General features: G+C 38.8%; 1 protein-coding gene across 1 annotated transcript in view; it reads left to right on the top strand.

Annotated features, from left to right (window-relative positions):
• The first annotated feature begins 3,281 nt into the window (after positions 1 to 3,281).
• ipo11 (importin 11) overlaps positions 3,282 to 18,514 on the top strand; it is a 132,687-nt gene continuing 117,454 nt past the window's right edge. The window contains exons 1-3 of the mRNA XM_085425826.1: positions 3,282 to 3,403; positions 10,096 to 10,245; positions 17,260 to 17,360. Coding sequence (XP_085281952.1) covers positions 10,108 to 10,245; positions 17,260 to 17,360 — 239 coding nt within the window. The 5' untranslated portion in view covers positions 3,282 to 3,403; positions 10,096 to 10,107. The remainder of the gene's footprint in view (positions 3,404 to 10,095; positions 10,246 to 17,259; positions 17,361 to 18,514) is intronic.

An 18,514-nucleotide genomic window follows, 5' to 3' on the forward strand; every position in this document is an offset into this window, starting at 1 on the left:
GCATGTCACCTGACAATGGGCTATGTGCAAAAAGGCGAACTAGTTTCTCACAGTACTTGTACTTTCTCAGATACTTAAGTGATATGTCTGTAATATGTCTGCTTATTGCCCAGAACACATTAAAGGCTATTTGACCAGCATTTTCCACACAAATATCAAGTTACTCTGATTTTGAGAAATACTGAAATAGGGCACATTTAGTCAGTTGGTGTCTTGCACTGAGTAGGTTGCTTTATGTGGTAAACTATATTTATTTGATGTGATCAGTATTCAGTAAATGCATAATACTTATTGTGTGGTAAACCACAGAGAGGAATGAATACTCTCTTGGGAGCCAACATAAATGTGTGATTGCATGATTTGTTTATCTCTGGTGTCACCGATGATAGACTGACAGAAATGTGGTCCACTTTGTCTTGTATAACTTCCAGGTTTTTAAAATAAGCAGTTTTCATTTATACATTGGTCAAGATTCTGACCTGATAACCTAAAGGCTGCGTGCCTGTACATCTGCTTTGAAATATCTCTGCCACCTAGTGGTAAGAAAATCTAAATCAAGCAGTTCGAGATTATGTGAGAAGATAAACTCGTCTACACTCTACAGATACACTCTACAGATAACTATCCTGTGTACTCTGGGTTATGCCTTTCCCCCCAGTGAATGACCACATGCCATGTGCAAGATTAGAGAATTCCTTGAATACAAGCCACATTTAGGGATCAGAGATGTCAACAGGACTGGACTTGGATTATTTTTTGGTATGTATATATGTGTGTGTTCCCCTCAGCTGGTGCTAGCAGCAGCACGCTCCTCTGACTGTGAGGCCTGGTTACTACTTGTTGCTGGTACTACTGTTCACGGTGCAGCAGCCCCGACAGCTAACATGTCTGTTAGTTTGGCACATTTTATTGCATCTATTTTTGTTTTTACTATTTTCTCTCAGCTTTCCAGCTCCACCTTCTCGCCATTTGATCCATGAGCACACAGCATAGCTATGGGAGGGGCCGGTCACGTTACGAGATTTGATTGGGCAATCCAGTGTCAGTCATGAAAATGAACCAATGGACTGCTGTCACTGCTTGTTCGGCCGGTGCATAGTGGCCCTTCAGGCAAAAAAGTGATTGTTTTTCAATTTCTTTTTTCCAGTTTATTTTTTTTTCTTTTTTTCTTTTCAATTTTTTTACGTTAATGTCTTTACTTGTATTGGGAAATAGACTTTATGAGCATGATTTACAAATGGGGTTATATATAAAATTTCAAAATTAACATTTTTCAAGTGATGACTTTGTGTTATTGTACCTACTTTATAACCAATCCAACCCTTTAAGGCCACTTAAAATATCCTTATAGACCTATTGTTATATTTGTTGCAATTTCTGCTATTCTCTTGGCCAGATTACTCTTAAAATACATTTTTTAATGTAAGTGAGACCTTTTAACATGATAAATAAAGGATATATAAAAGTCGCTTTGCAAAAAAGTGATTGCGGCTTTCACCTTGTGATAGGAATGTCGTTTGTGGCTCAAGATGACTTGATATCATTCATGATGGACTGGACACAATTGACATATAGGCCAAAAAGTTATTTATAGCAGTTTAAATACAGGCAATCACTTTTTGGCAAAATGCTGGAAATCAAGTTTTGGCACAACTCAACCCAAAAGTGCGTTGTTCCACCGAGAAAATGATGAGTCGTAGCCCTTTAGAGTTTTTCAGCAAATACAAAATGAAGTTTTTCTTTGGTTTTCTGACTGAGGCCAAATTGTGAAGAAATTAGCGATGCTATTTAATGAAACAGCATCACATAAACACAAGCCTTATAGGACAGCCGGCCTTTTCTGAGAAAACAGCTTGAGATCCTGGGGAATCATAATGAACGACAAACAGTACAGAAGGTATCATGATTATAATAATTAATTAAACCTTAACAAACAGTAGATGTAAACAAATAGATATTTAAACAAAATAAAAAAACAGACAAAACAATATTGCTCACAAAAATAAAAGAAATATATATACCTGTGTCTTTAGTTTTAGTCAAATCTGTTGACACTTAAAATCAGAGGACACACTGATCTATTTATTGAATTTTATATTACAAAGCCACCTTCACAAAGTGCTGTGTTTGCATCACCCCTGAAAACTGACCATATTGTCAAATTATATATAAAAAAGAAACTTACAAACAAACGTCTTGATGCATGCTCAATCATCCTGGTAGGGAAATCGCTAAGACTGAAGACGTCACTTGGATGAGCGATGGAATGTTTTTCCCACTGAAAACGCTATGTCCAGATGAACAGAATCAACTTTTTGGGACTTACAAACAAACAAACAAACAAACAAACAAACAAACAAACAAACAAACAAACAAACAAAAACTGAACTGAAATGAGAAAGCCCACCCTGGAAACATACTAGAACTAATGTACTGAACTGGAAAAAAAAGATAATTAAAGTAAATCAGGAAATTAAGTAATCATGAAACTGTATATCTGAATAATGCATGGTCTCTATGCAAGTTTAAATAGACAAATATTAAACAAGATACTAAAATGTCCTTTATGTGCTTGGCACTATCAAAAAGAATAATAATATGTCCTACTATTCTTATGCAGATGATACACAGTTGTGCTTTTTATTTTTCTTTAATCATCTAACTACTGTTCACAGTTTAATAAGCTGCACTGATAACATTAACTGATGGATGTATAGAAACTTTTCAGAACTGAACAGAGACAAGACAGAAATATTTGTGATTGCACCAAAAATGTCAGAAACAGAATTTCGTCCATGTTTATCTTCTTCTCTCTGAACACAGTGAGCAAGTCAGGAACCTTGGCATTATTTTGGAACTCAGTTTGGATAATTATACAAATAAGGTCGCCAGAACAGCTTTCTACCACTTAACAAGTGTATGAAAAGTTAGAAAATATATTTCTGAGACTGACTTTGAAAAATGGGTCTATGCATTCATATCAAGCAGGCTAGACTACTGTTTGCCAAATCATTAGTAGGGTTACTTCAGCTTGTTCAGAATACAGTGGCCAGAGTCCTTACAGGCACATTGAAATTTGAACATATTACTCCAGTACTGAAGTAACTTCACTGGTTTCCAGTTCAGGACGGAATTAACTTTAAAATACTTCCTACAAAAACAAACAAAATACAAAAATTCAGCAGCCAGATTTTTTGGTGTCAGTATTCTAAACAGCGATTGGCTCTCTTTACTCATGATGAAGCAGCCTGCCGCTGATCCTACGTCATCAACACGCGCCTGCTGTTCTCCCCGCGCCATTCCTACAAGCGTGTGTTTCCAACTCTCATTACATTACCACTGGCAGCGCTTTAGCAGCCACTGTTACAAGCACAGATTCTGTTTTCTACTGCTTTTCTTTTAGGTGAGTCCAGCTTCATATGTCTTTGTAGAAATATTTAATTGGTTGCCAGGACAAATACTACTGACGGACGTTGGTTTGGATAGAATAAGTTCAAGCTTGCTAGCTAGTCAGCCTAAAGTTAGCTTTGGTGTTTTGGGGTATATGCACGATTATGAACTCTGCCCACCCCGGTTCTTTAGTGAGTGAGCGGTATTTTGATTATAGATGACGCGCACTGGGGCAAGACTACAGCAAGTTGGACTATATAATCCTACAGCAGTAGTAAAAGGCAAATGTGAATCACATTAGTTTAAAAATTCTGCCCCACTATTACCCCACGCCACTGAGCTTGTTTTGGTTCCTTCTGTGCTTCAGAAACAAACTAACCCACTGCGTAGACATGCTAGCGACTGCGTTTGTACAATCATAACAAATCCTTGCTTTGACTAAAGGCCTGTAGACACATATAGCTATATATAGTGTAAAATGTCCAGGCGTGTGTTACCGTAGCTTTAGTTGGAGGTAAATCAGTAAATGTACCGATAGCCCCTGCAGTTGCCACCCTAGCTTTCTTGTCAACCGAGCCAACATTTGACAGCAAGCTAGTGTTAGCGACAGAAGCTACGGCAAGTGCAAAACAATATTTAGCTGCCTACCGCTGGATTAGCCTCATGTGTTGGCAATTTACGCGTGGGTGATATAACCCCCAAATCATATCACGATATTCAGGTAGTAGCATTTCATGTATGTAAATTAAGGGGTATTTTCTATCATTTTCCAATTAGCTGTTGTCAAGAGTGATTACTGAAAGAAGGTGCCAGCAGCCTTAAATCCAGTGACACAGCATATGATTTAAAGTATAAAATAACACTTTAGCTTAACAGTAAATAAAGTATCTTAACCTTGTAACGCTTCAGAAACTGCACAGCATCGTCAGATAATAAAACTAGAAAATATTTTCTGCGTGGGATGATCTCTCCTGCGTTGAGCTTTTTAACAGAATGCGAAACGCCCAGCTTTTCCACCGTGCAATTTTACGTCCATCTTTTGCTCTTCATGTGAACTAGTGAGGGCTACAACAGTGGTAATTGGAGTGATTTGTTTGAGTCACACATCATTAGGTGCTGGTATAATCTTCCTTTGTAGCTTGGCTGTACTCAGTGGCCTGTTTCTGTCTTAAGTGGCAAAACAAGTTTGTTTCTTCTATCTTCAGCGGGAACAGCTTTCTTTCCCTCTTTTGTGCTTTGTTGGAGATTATTGAAGTAGCTACCTTTTGAGCTACTAAATAGCAATTTGAGGTTGACACATTGGTCTTGCTCCTGCAGTCAGACTTGCCCCAGGTTTGTCTCATTACACTCACCAAGGACCGTGAATAGTTATGCAGATTTGGATTGTGGATGAACAAGTTTAAGGTTGTGACTCTTACAGTGGTAAAACAAAAAAAGCAGTATGTGATCAGAACAGAGCACATTCTCATACTGTATGTCACTGTAGGGAAAACAAAAAACTGTCTTAAGTGCTTTGTTTCTTTTTGGGCCGTGGTGGGTTTTTTTTTCTGGTAAAAGTTAAAGCATGTGTCATGAAAAAGAATTTTGGTATATTACAGTGGTCTACTTACTACCACCATTTTAATGATGTCTTTAACTAAAATACCCACCAAGAGTAAGCTAGATAATCCTGAAACCGTCCACGACAGTGAGATTATCAGTATATCAGTAGACAATGTCCTAGCAAACCAGGCAGCTCACACAGGTCAGTTTTCTAAATGGATGATATTTTATTACATTACAGAAAAGATAAGCACGACTTAAACTCATAATGCTACTGATTGAAGTCAATCTGCAGATTCTGTGTTATCAGAATTTGTTTCAGTAATGCTTTAATAATGTATTCCTCCTCACCAGAAATTTGTCCTATAACATCACTAACCATAGGAAAATAAGTTATTATATTAAAGCATATATTACCTAAATAAACATTTTTAATAGATGGTATTTAATAGGAACTGCCTGGCAAAATCACAATGCCGTCATTGTTCATCCAAAGGCTTATTTCATTTGCCACTACATGCTCACTTAAAGCCCTTCCATTAGTACCTACTCAGGTCAGCTCAGCAGTGCTCGACATGGTTTTTTAGTACCTAAGGTAAACTTGGTGTATACCTTAGGTACTATGTGTGGGCTACCTTGGTAACCCCAAGTCCAACGGATGTAACCTTTTTGTATTTTAGTATAATTTTATTGTTTTGTTGTTAAATTTGACTGCAGAGAGCGGAACATCTTTATTTACCTTTTGATCAAACCTCAGCAGTATTGGTCTTGCATGGGGGAGGAGTTTGGGGACAGAGCCTGTCCTCCTGTGCTTTTCTCAGAGGGTTGAGTGTAACGTTATTAGCTGCTACTGCTGGAGCCAAGACTAGGCTCTCTGCCAAATCCGCCCTTCTATACAACATTTCAAAAACTGGATTTTATCCAAGTTTCTAATTTTTTCCCTCTGCTTTGCAAGCATTTCAGTGCTTGAATGCTCCACATAACACTCATTGTCATTTCGGTACCAGCTGAGTTTCTGTTGCTGCACCCTGTTTTTTTTTTTTTTAAAGCTTTTAGACTGGATTTAAACTCTACTAAACTTTAAACAAGAGAAGATTAAACCAAAAACACATTTTTCTTTTTTTGTATCATATTTTTTTATTTTATTTTACTGACTAATCACTATTTAACTTTAGTTTCTGCAGTAAACATACAGTACTGTCTAAAACTCTTGAACCAACCTTCATTTCTGTTGCTTCCAATGAGTCGGACTTTCTTAGTGTTTTTTTTTTCCTTCATGGCCTTGAGTGATAGTTCCCCAGTATTGCTACAGGTCTGTCTGTCATGACCATTTTCAGAGGAGGGTATTTTTGTTGAACGACTTACTATGACCTATGAAGCATTCATGTCGAAAGAGGCACCCAATTAAAGGGATAAAGCAGTGTTATGTCTACATACAGTGGTGTGAAAATAATGTTTACCCTCTTCCTGATTCCCCTGTGTTTTGCATATTTGACACACTTGCATGTTTCAGATCATCAATTTTTTTGTATTAGATGAAGATAACCCCAATGAATACAAAATCCAGTTTTTAAAAGATGATTTCACTGATTAAGGGAGGCAAGTTATCAAAATCTACCTGTTCCTGTAAAAAAGTAATTGCCCCTCCTGTTAGATCATGAATTAACTTTGACCACATTTTTTTGGAAAGCTGAGTTCAGTTTTACTAAACACACTCGGGCATTATTACTGGCAGACCTGCTGACTCAAGAAATCACTGAAATAGAATCTGTCTGACAAAGTGAAACAGGCTAAAAGAGCTCTAAAAGCAACACATCATGCCACGATCTGAAGAAACGCCTGTGAAACGAAGTCACTGAAATCTGTGAGGCGGAAAGGGTTACATATAGCCATTTGTAAGGCTTTGGGACTCAATTGAACCAAAGTGAGAGCCATTATACACAAATGGAGAAAACTTGGAACAGTGGTGAAGCTTCCCAGGAGTGACCGGCCTACCACAATTACTCCAAGAGCACATCGACGTCTCATCTAGGAGCTCACAAAGTACCCAGAACAACATTAAAGAACCGCAGGCTTCACATGTCTCAGTCAAGGTCAGAGTTCATGATTCAAAGAAAGTGACTGGTAGAGCAGGGCGATATAACCAAAAATATTTCTCACGATATAGATTTGAAAATTTGCGATAACGATATAACTGACGATATAATTGACACTAGAGAAAATACTTTACAACTCCACAATTTTATTAGTGCAAAAAAAACCCCATCAATGTATTTTCACTTAAACAAGCAGCTGTTTTTTTACATTAAAGTTGTATAAAAACGTAACAGTGCAAATTCCTTGCTGACAGTTTAACCAAAAGGCATTTCCAGTGGAAATTGGCCGACATATCCTCAGCATAACCATGTATAATATCCACAAAACTTAAAAAGAGGCTATACACACACAATACGGTAATATTTTGTTGAAGCACAGTACGTATCACTCCGCGAGGCTCCTGCCTACGATAGCCGTAATGCCCCGACAATCCATCAAGTGGTGTGGGTTCGTAGCTTAGCAAAGTCGTACTAAAACATTTGACAGATTTTCGAGCGCCGTGTACGACATAAAATCGTTTCGAGGTCAGTAAACGCAACCAGAATTCATACATAAGGCACATGGGATTATAAGGGGCACGATTTTCAGAAAAATCAAAGGTTTGATTTTAAGTGTGCCGTATTTACCAAACAACACGGTAATAACGACGGTCCGCTGGCATGCTCTACCAAAAATAGTGCTTTGTGTATCTGACGGACGAAAGCTAAACCAGTTCCACACCACTGTCGTTGCACCATTTTTACAAACCAATTCTGGTTCATCCGTTTCATTCAACGATCCGCTTTCGTCTCTGTGGACTGATGAGACAAATGTTGAACTTTTTGGAAGGTGTCTGTCCCATTACATCTGGCATAAAAGAAACAGATTTTCAGAAAAGGAAAATCGCACCAAAAGTAAAATATGGTGCTGGTAGTGTAGTGGTCTGGGGCTGTTTTATTGCCTCAGGACCTGGAAGACTTGCTGAATTCTGCTGTCTACCAAAACATCCTTAAGTAGAATATCCGGCCATCTGTTTCTGACCTCAACTTGAATATTGAATAAAAAGGCAGTTCATGCTTGAAAATCTTACAATGGGGTTGAGATGAGCCAAAATTCCTCTCTGTAAAAGACTCATTGCACTTGTTGCTGGTAAGAGTGGCCCAGCCATTATTAGGTTTAGGGGGCAATCAGTTTTTCACACAGGGCCATATAAGTTTGGATTTTTTTCTCTCCCCGTAATAATAAACACCTTCATTTAGAAACTGCTTTTTGTGTCTAATATTTAAATTTGTTTGATGATCTAAACATTTAAGTGAAACAAACATACAAAAATTAGCAAATAGTATTAATAGAAGGGTGACTGTCAAGACGCCATACTTAAGGAAAGAAAATAGAAATAAAAATATGACGTAAGTTACAGATGTCAAAACAAGGGATTTTTATTGGACTGAATTATTGGATTCTTTGGAGTGAAATCCTTTTTTGCCATTTCTGATTCAGTTTGCATGGAGATGGTCAGGAAAGCGTTGTCAACAGTCACAAGAGTGGAATGTGAGTTGGAAATGAAAGTGTAGAAGTACCCCTCCCTGTAAATAAAAGGAGAAAATCTTATTTGTCAAGTGCTTTGTGAAAAATAAGTGAATATTATAATCAGTTGGCTCTGCAGAATGAGCCTTTCATCCTGCAGATGAACTTCGAATTCCACCGTCTTAGACTGCAGCTGGTGACAGTCCTTATTCTGGTCTGCAGGCTCAGTAAACTCACTGTAGCGGCACTTGAATCAGTAGTCACTTTCTGCAGTTTCCAGTTGGAGTTGACCCTCCAGTTCGCAGCAGTTCTGCTTCCACTCTCAGAGAAAGCAGAAACCACATTGCCACAATAACAACCTGGACACTGATCGCAGATAGCATCATTTACACAGGCAAATAAGGGGGGGAATAAGCTCGAATTACTTAAAGTATACTTGGTAACTCTTATTATGTCTGGGTGGCCCACCAAGGTAAAGTTTATCTGTGAGGAAACGCTTATCAATTTGTAGGTGAATGTTTATCTTAAATCAAGATAACTGTGCTCACAAAGTCGACCTTCATTAATGTCTTTAAGAATTGACTGGTACTAGTCTTACTATAATCAAAATTAATAATGGTAATGTATAATGCATGGACTGTGCACTACAATAATTATACTTTGTAATGTGAAAATTGCACCGGCCGCAATGCTCCTGATGCATTCTTAATGCACATGTAGTTACAGACGCACACAGTGTTTTGTGGTGCAGGATATTTACTTTTGGACTGTAGATGGCAGTCTTGTTGTTCCCTATGCTGTTTTTCTAACCTAGTCATGAAAAGTCAGCCACCATACTACTAATGATTTCACGGATGGCACTTAGTAGTATGGTGCCAATTTAATATGACTGGTTTGTTAAAAGGATTATTTAAAAACGTTTTTAATGTAATGTATTTGGAATAACACTAATAAATGTATTTTTTTATTCATATTGTAAATGGCTCATTTTGTTTTGTACTGAGGAGAGTGTTTTAAAAAAAGGGAAACAAAATCTGTTAATCCCTTCATGAAAGGTTGAGCTCATAATGAAGGATTCATGTTATCAGTGTAGGCCTGGTTAGGCAACAGTTCATTATTCAGACTGTGAAAGTGACTCGGGTACTTCCTTTGAGACTGAAAAACACCTTTGGACGTGTGAAGCTGGGGTGCTTGAATTCTATCTGGGACAGAACAGCTCTTTGTACAGCCGAGATGACTGTCAGTGTTTCTATTAGGTGCGCTTCTCTTTATTCGGATGGGTTTGTTTCTTTCCCAGTCAGTTTGACAGTGATTTCAGCACTGCTTGATCTATAATAAAAATAAGATGGAAAAAGATGCAGCCACAGACAAAGCAACAGAAATTCCTTGTACTGACATTTTTTTTTGTAGATGTAATTTGACTGCATCAGCTTTAGCTACACTGAAACAATTTTGAAAGGTTTTACTCCCAGCTCAACCAGAACTTTTCACGGACAGAAAAAATAAATTCTGCTTTCTGTCTGTCTTTCCTTCTCTCCCTCCCCTTTTGTTTTCCTTCAGATATATCCAGCTATGGATATGGACAGTGCCAGTTCAGTGGTGCTGCAGGCCTTAACCCAAGCTACCAGTCAGGACACAGCTGTGCTCAAGCCTGCGGAGGAGCAGCTCCGGCAGTGGGAGACCCAGCCAGGCTTCTACTCAGTCCTTCTGGTGAGGCCATGATATCAAAGAAGAGAAATAAAGTCTACATCAAAACCACTAAAACTAATAAAGATCTTAATAGGGTATTTTGCTGAAAGTTAGATGCCACCGGGTTTAATTTATCTGCTGAAACGTATCATTTTAGGGCTTCTTTGTTTTCAGATGGATGGAAATATTTCTCTCTGCATTAGAACAGGACACTGAGGAGTAAGATATTTTCTGTTTTAACAGTCTGTCCAGTCACCTTCACACGAAAGTAACTAACAAGTTTTTTTTTCTTTTTTAACCACATCAACTGTCAATATGCAAAAGCATGTGTGGTGACAAAGCTGGTAAACAATGCCCTGACCGGCACCTGCCACTTGGTGTCTTTTCACCACAAAGCCCTTGTGGATCCACAGTGGATCCTCACACATTTTTGTTTGCTGTCTAAACCATACAATACAATACAATGAGATGGATTTCACTTTCATCTCTCTCTGCATTTTGTAAATAAATTGGCTCAGGTTGTGTTCTGCAAGGGTAAGCTCGAATGATTATTACATTCATGGAACAGTTTATTATTTTCCTTTATATTTGCCAATAATACACTGTAGATTTGTGAGACAACACTGCATGCGATTTCCTTTTCACGTTGGAAGTCTCTCCGAAAATTCCTTTTGAAACTACTTCTCCACGATGTGAAATATAGTGAAACTAACGATAGCCTTTGTTGTCTGTCTCCTCTCGTAGTCCTGTTGCGTCTTAGACACGGGATATGTTACATTCCGGGTTTTACAGTGACATGATCTTATTATTCAAACATTGATGATATTTGTTGATGTTACAACAGTTACTGAATGAGCCATGCTTCTTGCACAATGAGTACTATGGGTGAGGTCTAACAGTACATCACGTAATATTAGATGCATTAGGTTAGACTTCCTCTTTTAACCGTATTAGAATAAAACATTTTCACAGCTACTTAGGGTGTCATCTTGCAAATTATCTATCTAGTTATGCTAATGCATCCATGCACACTTTAGTAACCTTTAGTAAGTCACAGCAATTAGTAATGTGTAAGTTTGTAAAGACAGCTTTGTGAGGTGAGGTACACAAAGTAATTTGATGTTAGCTTCTGATTATTCCGGTCTTTATTTTGGGGTGGGTTTTTTTTTAATTTATTTTTTATTTTTTTAAAGGCAGTAAATGTAGTTACCACTGTTGTGCTATGTGACTAAAGATGCTGAGCTCTCTCTCTTTGGAGAAGCATAAGGATGGATCCCTCCGGATGATGATGCTGCAGGTATTGAATCAGTGCTGCAGTATTAAATTGATGATGACCCTGATGAAGGCTACAAGCGGAAACGTGCTGCTTAAGCAATAAAGGTCTTCTGTATACTCAGTATTGGGAAGGTTACTTTTAAAATGTATTCCATTACAGATTACAGAATACATGCCCCAAAATGTATTTTGTAACATATTCCGTTACATTACTCAATGAGCGTAATGTATTCTGAATACTTTGGATTACTTAATGTATTATCATGCTTTTTACAACTACATGAAAGTACTATTGTGTGATTTTTATTACTATTACTGAAGGCTACTCGCCATTAGGGCTGCCACAAACGATTATTTTGATAGTCGACTAGTCACCGATTATTTTTGCGATTAGTTGACTAATCAGATCATGCATCCATTGGACGTACAGCTTATTGCACCAGCATGCATCTGCTCTTATATAACTATCATTAGCTCTGGGAAGACACAAAGGACGACTGTTTGCCTTTCCTGGACTGCGCCGTGCACATTGAAGAGAACGGCAAACTCAACATCGAAGTTTACCAGAAGCCCACACACACGGACCAGTACCTCCTCTTTGACTCCCATCACCCTTTGGAACACAAACTTGGAGTAATTAGGACCCTACACCACCGGGCAGAACATGTTCCCTCTAAGCCTGAAGGAAAAAAAGAAGGAACACACACATGTAAAGGAAGCACTCGTGCGGCTATCCTAAATGGGCGTTCTTAAAGTCAGCAAAGAGGCACAGAAAAGAAGACCAGACACCAGCGAGGGAGGATAAGAAGGACAGACGCAAAGGACAGACGCAACAACATTGTCATCCCCTATGTAGTCGGTGTATCAGAAAAACTCAGTTTTCTCCAAGCATGACATCCCGGTGCATTTCAGACCCAGCAACACGCTCAGACAAAAACTGGTTCACCCGAAAGACAAAACGCCAAAACACAAACTTAACAATGTGGTGTATGCTGTACAGTGCAGCGAGGAATGCTCAGACCTCTACATTGGAGAGACCAAACAGCCACTTCACAAGCGCATGGCACAACACAGAAGAGCCACCTCCACAGGACAAGACTCAGCAGTCCATCTGCATCTTAAGGATAAAGGACACTCTTTCGAGGATGCCAATGTTCACATTTTGGACAGAGAGGACAGATGGTTTGAAAGAGGAGTCCACTGTGAGCGACCATCTTTGAACAGAGGCGGGGGTTTACGACACCAACTCTCTGCCATCTATAATCCAGTTTTGAGATCCCTTCCCAGACGCCTTAACGCCCACTCACATCCTGGGCCATCTGACCTCAGGAATTCGCATGATAAGGTGGGGCCAGGTTTCACAATGAACACACCCGAAACTCTGGCTGATTGGGACCCACACCCAGTTTCACACCTTGGCTCAGGCGATTAGAGGATCATCAGGGGGTCCTTTTGTCCCTCTGTGGGGGGTTACTCCTACTAGGTTATATCTGGGACTCTCCACCATTTGACCTTAGAACTGAAGAAGCTTCTCGGATGAGAGGTGAAACGTCTTCAACTTAAAGAAGTCCAGACGCTTTTCTTTGCAAGCTCCTTTGACTAATAAGAGTAATATTAAAACTAACCAGCTGCCGCCATTGTTGGAAACTGAGCTGGGCTGCGCTATGAATTCTGGGACAGAGCTACTTCTTCTTCTTCGGGGTTTAATGGCAGCTGGCATCCTTGTACATGCAGTGCTGCCATCTTCTGATTCAGTCCATTATTACACTCTTAAATCCTACTACTTATTCCTGCGTCTTTTGGGATCTTACAAAGCGTCAAACGACGCGTCGACTATTAAATTAGTCATCGACGATTTTAACAGTCGACGTAATAGTGACTAGTCGACTAATCGTAGCAGCCCTACTCGCCATACCAATACCAACTAGATTTTTAAATTGTAATATATAATGAGTAACAGTAGGTTGACATTAGGTAAGGCTGCACTTTTTGCAGCGATCTCGTACGGAAAACTATTCTGCGCGTATATAAAACAGGTCCGTGGCTCCGAACCGCAGTAAAGGAACCTCTGACTAATACGTCGGGTTCCGTGTCGGGCTCCGTGTCGGGCTCATAGCCAAAAACTAGCCTTACTTTGTTGTTTGGGTCAAGTTTGCTAGTGAGAGACAGAGAGAGGCGTTGAAAGGCTGCTCCACCAGAACTTATTGTTTTGGAGGAAAACACGAACACAGAGTACAGTCGAGTCTTAAGAACTTACTTAGAACTGGGCTATACTGCCCATGAGGCTACATTCTTTAGGGCTATGCCTGTAACACTCTGCCTATTGCTTTCATATTAAATCACTTTTTGTACAATAATTTTTAATTATGCGGGCCGCAAGTGGGGGTAACATGGGCCGCGAGATTGAGACACAGGCATTAGAGCCTCTTAATATGTGTTTTGTTTGGGTTTCCGCTGGCGTAGAATTACCAAAAATAGAGAGGGGACAGCCTAACATAGGAAACAGGAAAAGACCGCCATGTAATCCTTTTAATTCAACAAAGTAACTGTATTCTGAATACCACCTTTTTAAACGGTAACTGTAATGGAATACTGTTACTCATATTTTGTATTTTAAATACGTAATGGCGGTACATGTATTCCGTTACTCCCCAACACTGTGTATACTACAGGTGTTGCTGGATCTTCCATCTCTTTAGTAACCAGTTAGCTCAGGAAAATAACTTTTAGATTTACCGGTACAGCACTTAAACTGATGCAACTAATGTAGATACCTAATCAGCAAATTATATTACAGCAAGTCAGCGCAATTAGGCATGTAGACATGACCAAGATGACCTGCTGAAGTTCAAACTCAATGTCAAAACGGGAAAAAATGTGATTTCAAGTGACTTAGCTTGGCATGGTTGATGGTGCTAGACAGCCTAATATTTCAGAAACTTTGTAATATCCACTGAACAGCCGCTCTCTGGACAAAAATGCGTTGTTGCTGCCAGAGGTCAGGGGAGATGGCTTCACTGCTTCAAGCTAATAGGAAGACCACAATAGCTCCACTTGTTACAATCAAGGTATGCAGAAGAGTATCTGAACACCCAATATGAAGGTGACACACTTGCCAGCTAAGAATAGGAACCTACAGTTCACACGACATCACCAAAATTGACAATAAAAGGTTGCCCCATACTTTGGGCCCCTTAGTACCAATTGAGCATTGTTTAAACACCCGAGCCTACCTGAGTAATGTGGTTGCCCATCTCCATCTCTTTTTGACCACACTTTTTTGTGTAAAGGCTGTTTTCGTTCTCATTTTCTGATTGCTGCTTCCAGTAGGAGTAATGCACTCAAATTCACAAAGATCCAAAGATTTCTTTTGATATAGCACTGTACTTCAGAGGCCTTCAAAGTCTTGAGATCGTAATCCAACATAGCACCTGTTGGGTGTGGTGAAATGGGAGAGTCACATTGATGTACAGCCAACAAATCTGGTGCAACTGTGTGATACTATTGTGTCTGAGGAATGGGGTCATGTTGTTGAAGCTGTGCCACAAAGAATTTAGGCAGTTCTGAAGTTTTTTTGGTTTTTCCCAAATGCTTTTTCAACAAAACAAGGGAAGCATTTCTAGAAATACTAGTTTTCTTTAGAAAGCATAGAATACTTGTATTTACACACATTAACAGAATTATTTAAGAAAAATTAAATATTACCAGTGGCAATATTATCAGCTCTCTGGAAAACTAAACTTTTTATTGAGCACAAAGCACTGCTGTGAACTGATGTTTTAATGCTTGAAGCTTGTAAAATCAAGTTAAAACTGAAGGTTATCTTAAAAAACAGTATAAAAACTTGAGGAAAAAATATGATACTAAAAACAAAAGAAATCAGATTAAATCAGACTTGAGAAATAGAGTTGTTGGTGCTTACATATAAGAAGATGGATATACAAAGTTATCAGAGCGTATAGTGTATAAGTATTGAAAAATTGAAGAGAGAGCCACACAGTATAGAACAAACCTGGCAGAGGAAGGAAGCAAAAGATTTGAAGGACTCTAGAAAGAAAACTAGTGAAAGCTGTGTCTAAAGACCCCAGAACAAGTGCCAAGACATTAGTGGATGACTAGCAAAGTGTCAAAGAAGACGATCCTGCACAGAAATGGACAAAGAAAGGTTTGCAACCTTGCAGGAAACGTGTGAGACTTGTTTAAAGCTACAACAAGTCACAGCGGGCTGTTACCCAGAAAAAAAGGATACACAATACACAATTGTCTATTAGTAACAGGGAGGCTAATAGTAATAGTTGACCCTGGTAGTTTTTGTAAAATAATAACAAGCTGGTTTTTTGCATATCTCATATGTATAGGACCAACTACGAGATTTCCCTGAGGTTAGTTAGGACATAGAGAGATGGCGAGGCACAAAGTGAAAGTTCCTCCTACATGGAGGTTTTTTTTTTATTTTTAATTTTAGTTTGTTTGTTTTAAATTCCCACCTAACATTATTGCTGTTCAGGGCATTCTCCAACAAGCCTGACTGAGTGAGCTGAGCAACTAATGATGTGTGAGACAGTTCTGTGAGCCTGTCTCTTCCTGGATGCAGTTCAGACTTGTGCCATTTTAAAAGTGATAAGTGAATGCTAGCAGAGCCAGCCAAATAAGATTGTAACTTTTATGGAAAGGAAATAAATGTTGCTCATGAAACTGATGCATTCAGATGGCCTCAGATTAATGGAGGAGAATGCACATCAGAATGTGACATTTGTTTCTCTCCTTTAATGGCCCATCATATTTGCAAGTGTAGGATGGCCAAGATGTTAACTTTGACCTTACATTGCAAAAATGTAAAACACATTTTTTTTCCCCCGTGTGAACTTTTAGACATAGGTACAAACTGTAGCATAATTGGTGGGGACATACAATCACAAGGTGATTTATTATTACATTTGTAATACTGAAAATCACCACAAACTTTTTCTTTAACTCACTTTAAAAGCGTGTGTGCTTTGATGTTTTGTGGAATTGGGGGGTGGGGTCATATTGCTAGACCCCATCTCAAAAATCCCATCTTGGGTCATCCTTAGCTTTGAGTTCAGTGTTATCTCTGGAGTCACAGATGATTTAAATTTTCACGAGATGTTCCTGATACCACGGTCCCTGGCAATTACGCCATGGTGTGCTGTGTGCGCGCTGTCTCATCTCATTTAGTATGATAGCGGTCTCTTAATCTCTCACCTCAGAGATGGTACAGAAGGTGTCAGTAAATAAAGAGCAAGGGAACCAAAGCAGCTGAATTACTGTTTCAGAGAGGAATCTGATGAGGATTTTGTTTCTTTCTTAACTTGCATAGTTAAATAAAAAAAACAGATGGATATTTTAGGTTTGCATTAAAGCAAAAGTAAAAGTTATGCTTTTTGAAAAATCACGTTGTCATTTTATCTCCCAAACTTGAAAGGACTAAGTTTCCAATCTTTGATGTTACTGTTCTCTCTTTATGGAGCCTCTGCCTTTGCCGTGTAAGGAAGAATGACTTTACACAGCAGTATTTTCTGTGGTTACGTTTTAAATCTCAGTGATTTTGGCATTTATGATAAGTAAAGCTGCATTAGTTTGGTCACTTGAGACATATTGTAACATAAAGTCAGTGTGACCTGGATTTTAACGGTGCTGTATCTTAAAGGGCTTGTAGCCATCAGAGTACTGTGTAGTCCTACTCATTTGAGCTAACAAGGCACTGTGAGCTGAGCTGATTATGTTTCTTTCCCACAGAATATCTTCAATAACCACATGCTGGATGTGAATGTCAGGTGGCTTGCGGTTCTGTACTTCAAAAATGGCATCGACAGATACTGGAGGAGAGTTGCACCTCAGTAAGTGCTTGCTTGTGTCACGTTCTCTGCTGCTAATCAGCCTCTCTATTCTGCCTTTCCATTTTAGACCTTTTCTTTTCTCTCCTGCAGCTCATCGTTTCCTTTCTTGTCTCTTCCACTCCTGAAGCATGTCTATTCATCGGTCTTAATCTCTTTGCCTGATTTTGAGGCTTTATTTTCAAATCTTTTTGTTTCATATTTGCAGTTGCAATTTTCTGTTTTGTCACAGCCTCCATGTCCTCCATTTTCCCATTGTCTTTCCTTCACTAGTTTTAGCTTACATCTGCATTTCTCTCTCCATCACTTCTCACAGCTGCCATTTTCCCCCTTTTTTACCTTCTGTCCTGATTATTCATATCATTGTGATTTGATTTTATGCTCTGTTTATTCTTTTGTGTCTCTTTTGTCTGGTGTAAGATCGGATTTTAGTAGTCAAAACCTACAAATTTTCTTCGGGTACCTGACTAGCTGGCTTTTGTAAGGTTTGAATGGACGTTTGCTGTTAAACTCACAGGAGAGGAGCTGGTTGGAGGTAATCGGTTCTGCCTAAGCACTTGTGGCCACTCTTTGACTGCTTCGCATTGTTGCAGTTCATTTCTGTTGTTGTTGTAAGTTTGGTAAGTTTTCTGCTCTTACCAAAGTTGAGTCACTCTTGTCAGTAGTTCTGTAAACTAAATTTTACTTGGAGTGCTGTGGTCCGTGGATTATTGATGCGATTACTTTTGGACAATGCCATTTACCCAGAGGTTGGATAGTGTGTGACTCAGCACAGTTCATGTGGTGTCAGTGTATGAAGTGTAGGCAACATGACATAACATTTTTGTTACAGCAGCTTACAGTAATAGACTTTAACTGAATTAATTTAAAAATTGTTTAAAAAAAAAATTAATCTGTGAGTGTGTTGCCAGATTTAGTTAACTTGAGGTTTTGAAATACTTTGTCCAGGTACATTTACAATAGTTATTGTTTCTAAGTCATTAGCAAAGCCACATTTTTGCGTCAGTCCTTTAAATAAGCAATTATTGAACAGCAAGCCTTGGATTTTTGTCTCACTTTCTGAAGGGACTTTTAGTTACAGTACTGGGTAGAGTAGTAGATGATGATAAATAGTTTTAACAAGTCATTGTTAAAAAAGCTAATGCCCATTTCCATCC

This window comes from Rhamphochromis longiceps, linkage group LG12 (genome assembly GCF_057381845.1).
Source record: "Rhamphochromis longiceps isolate RC_006_pf linkage group LG12, R_longiceps_female_GT1.1, whole genome shotgun sequence".
Taxonomy (NCBI): Eukaryota; Metazoa; Chordata; class Actinopteri; order Cichliformes; family Cichlidae; genus Rhamphochromis; species Rhamphochromis longiceps.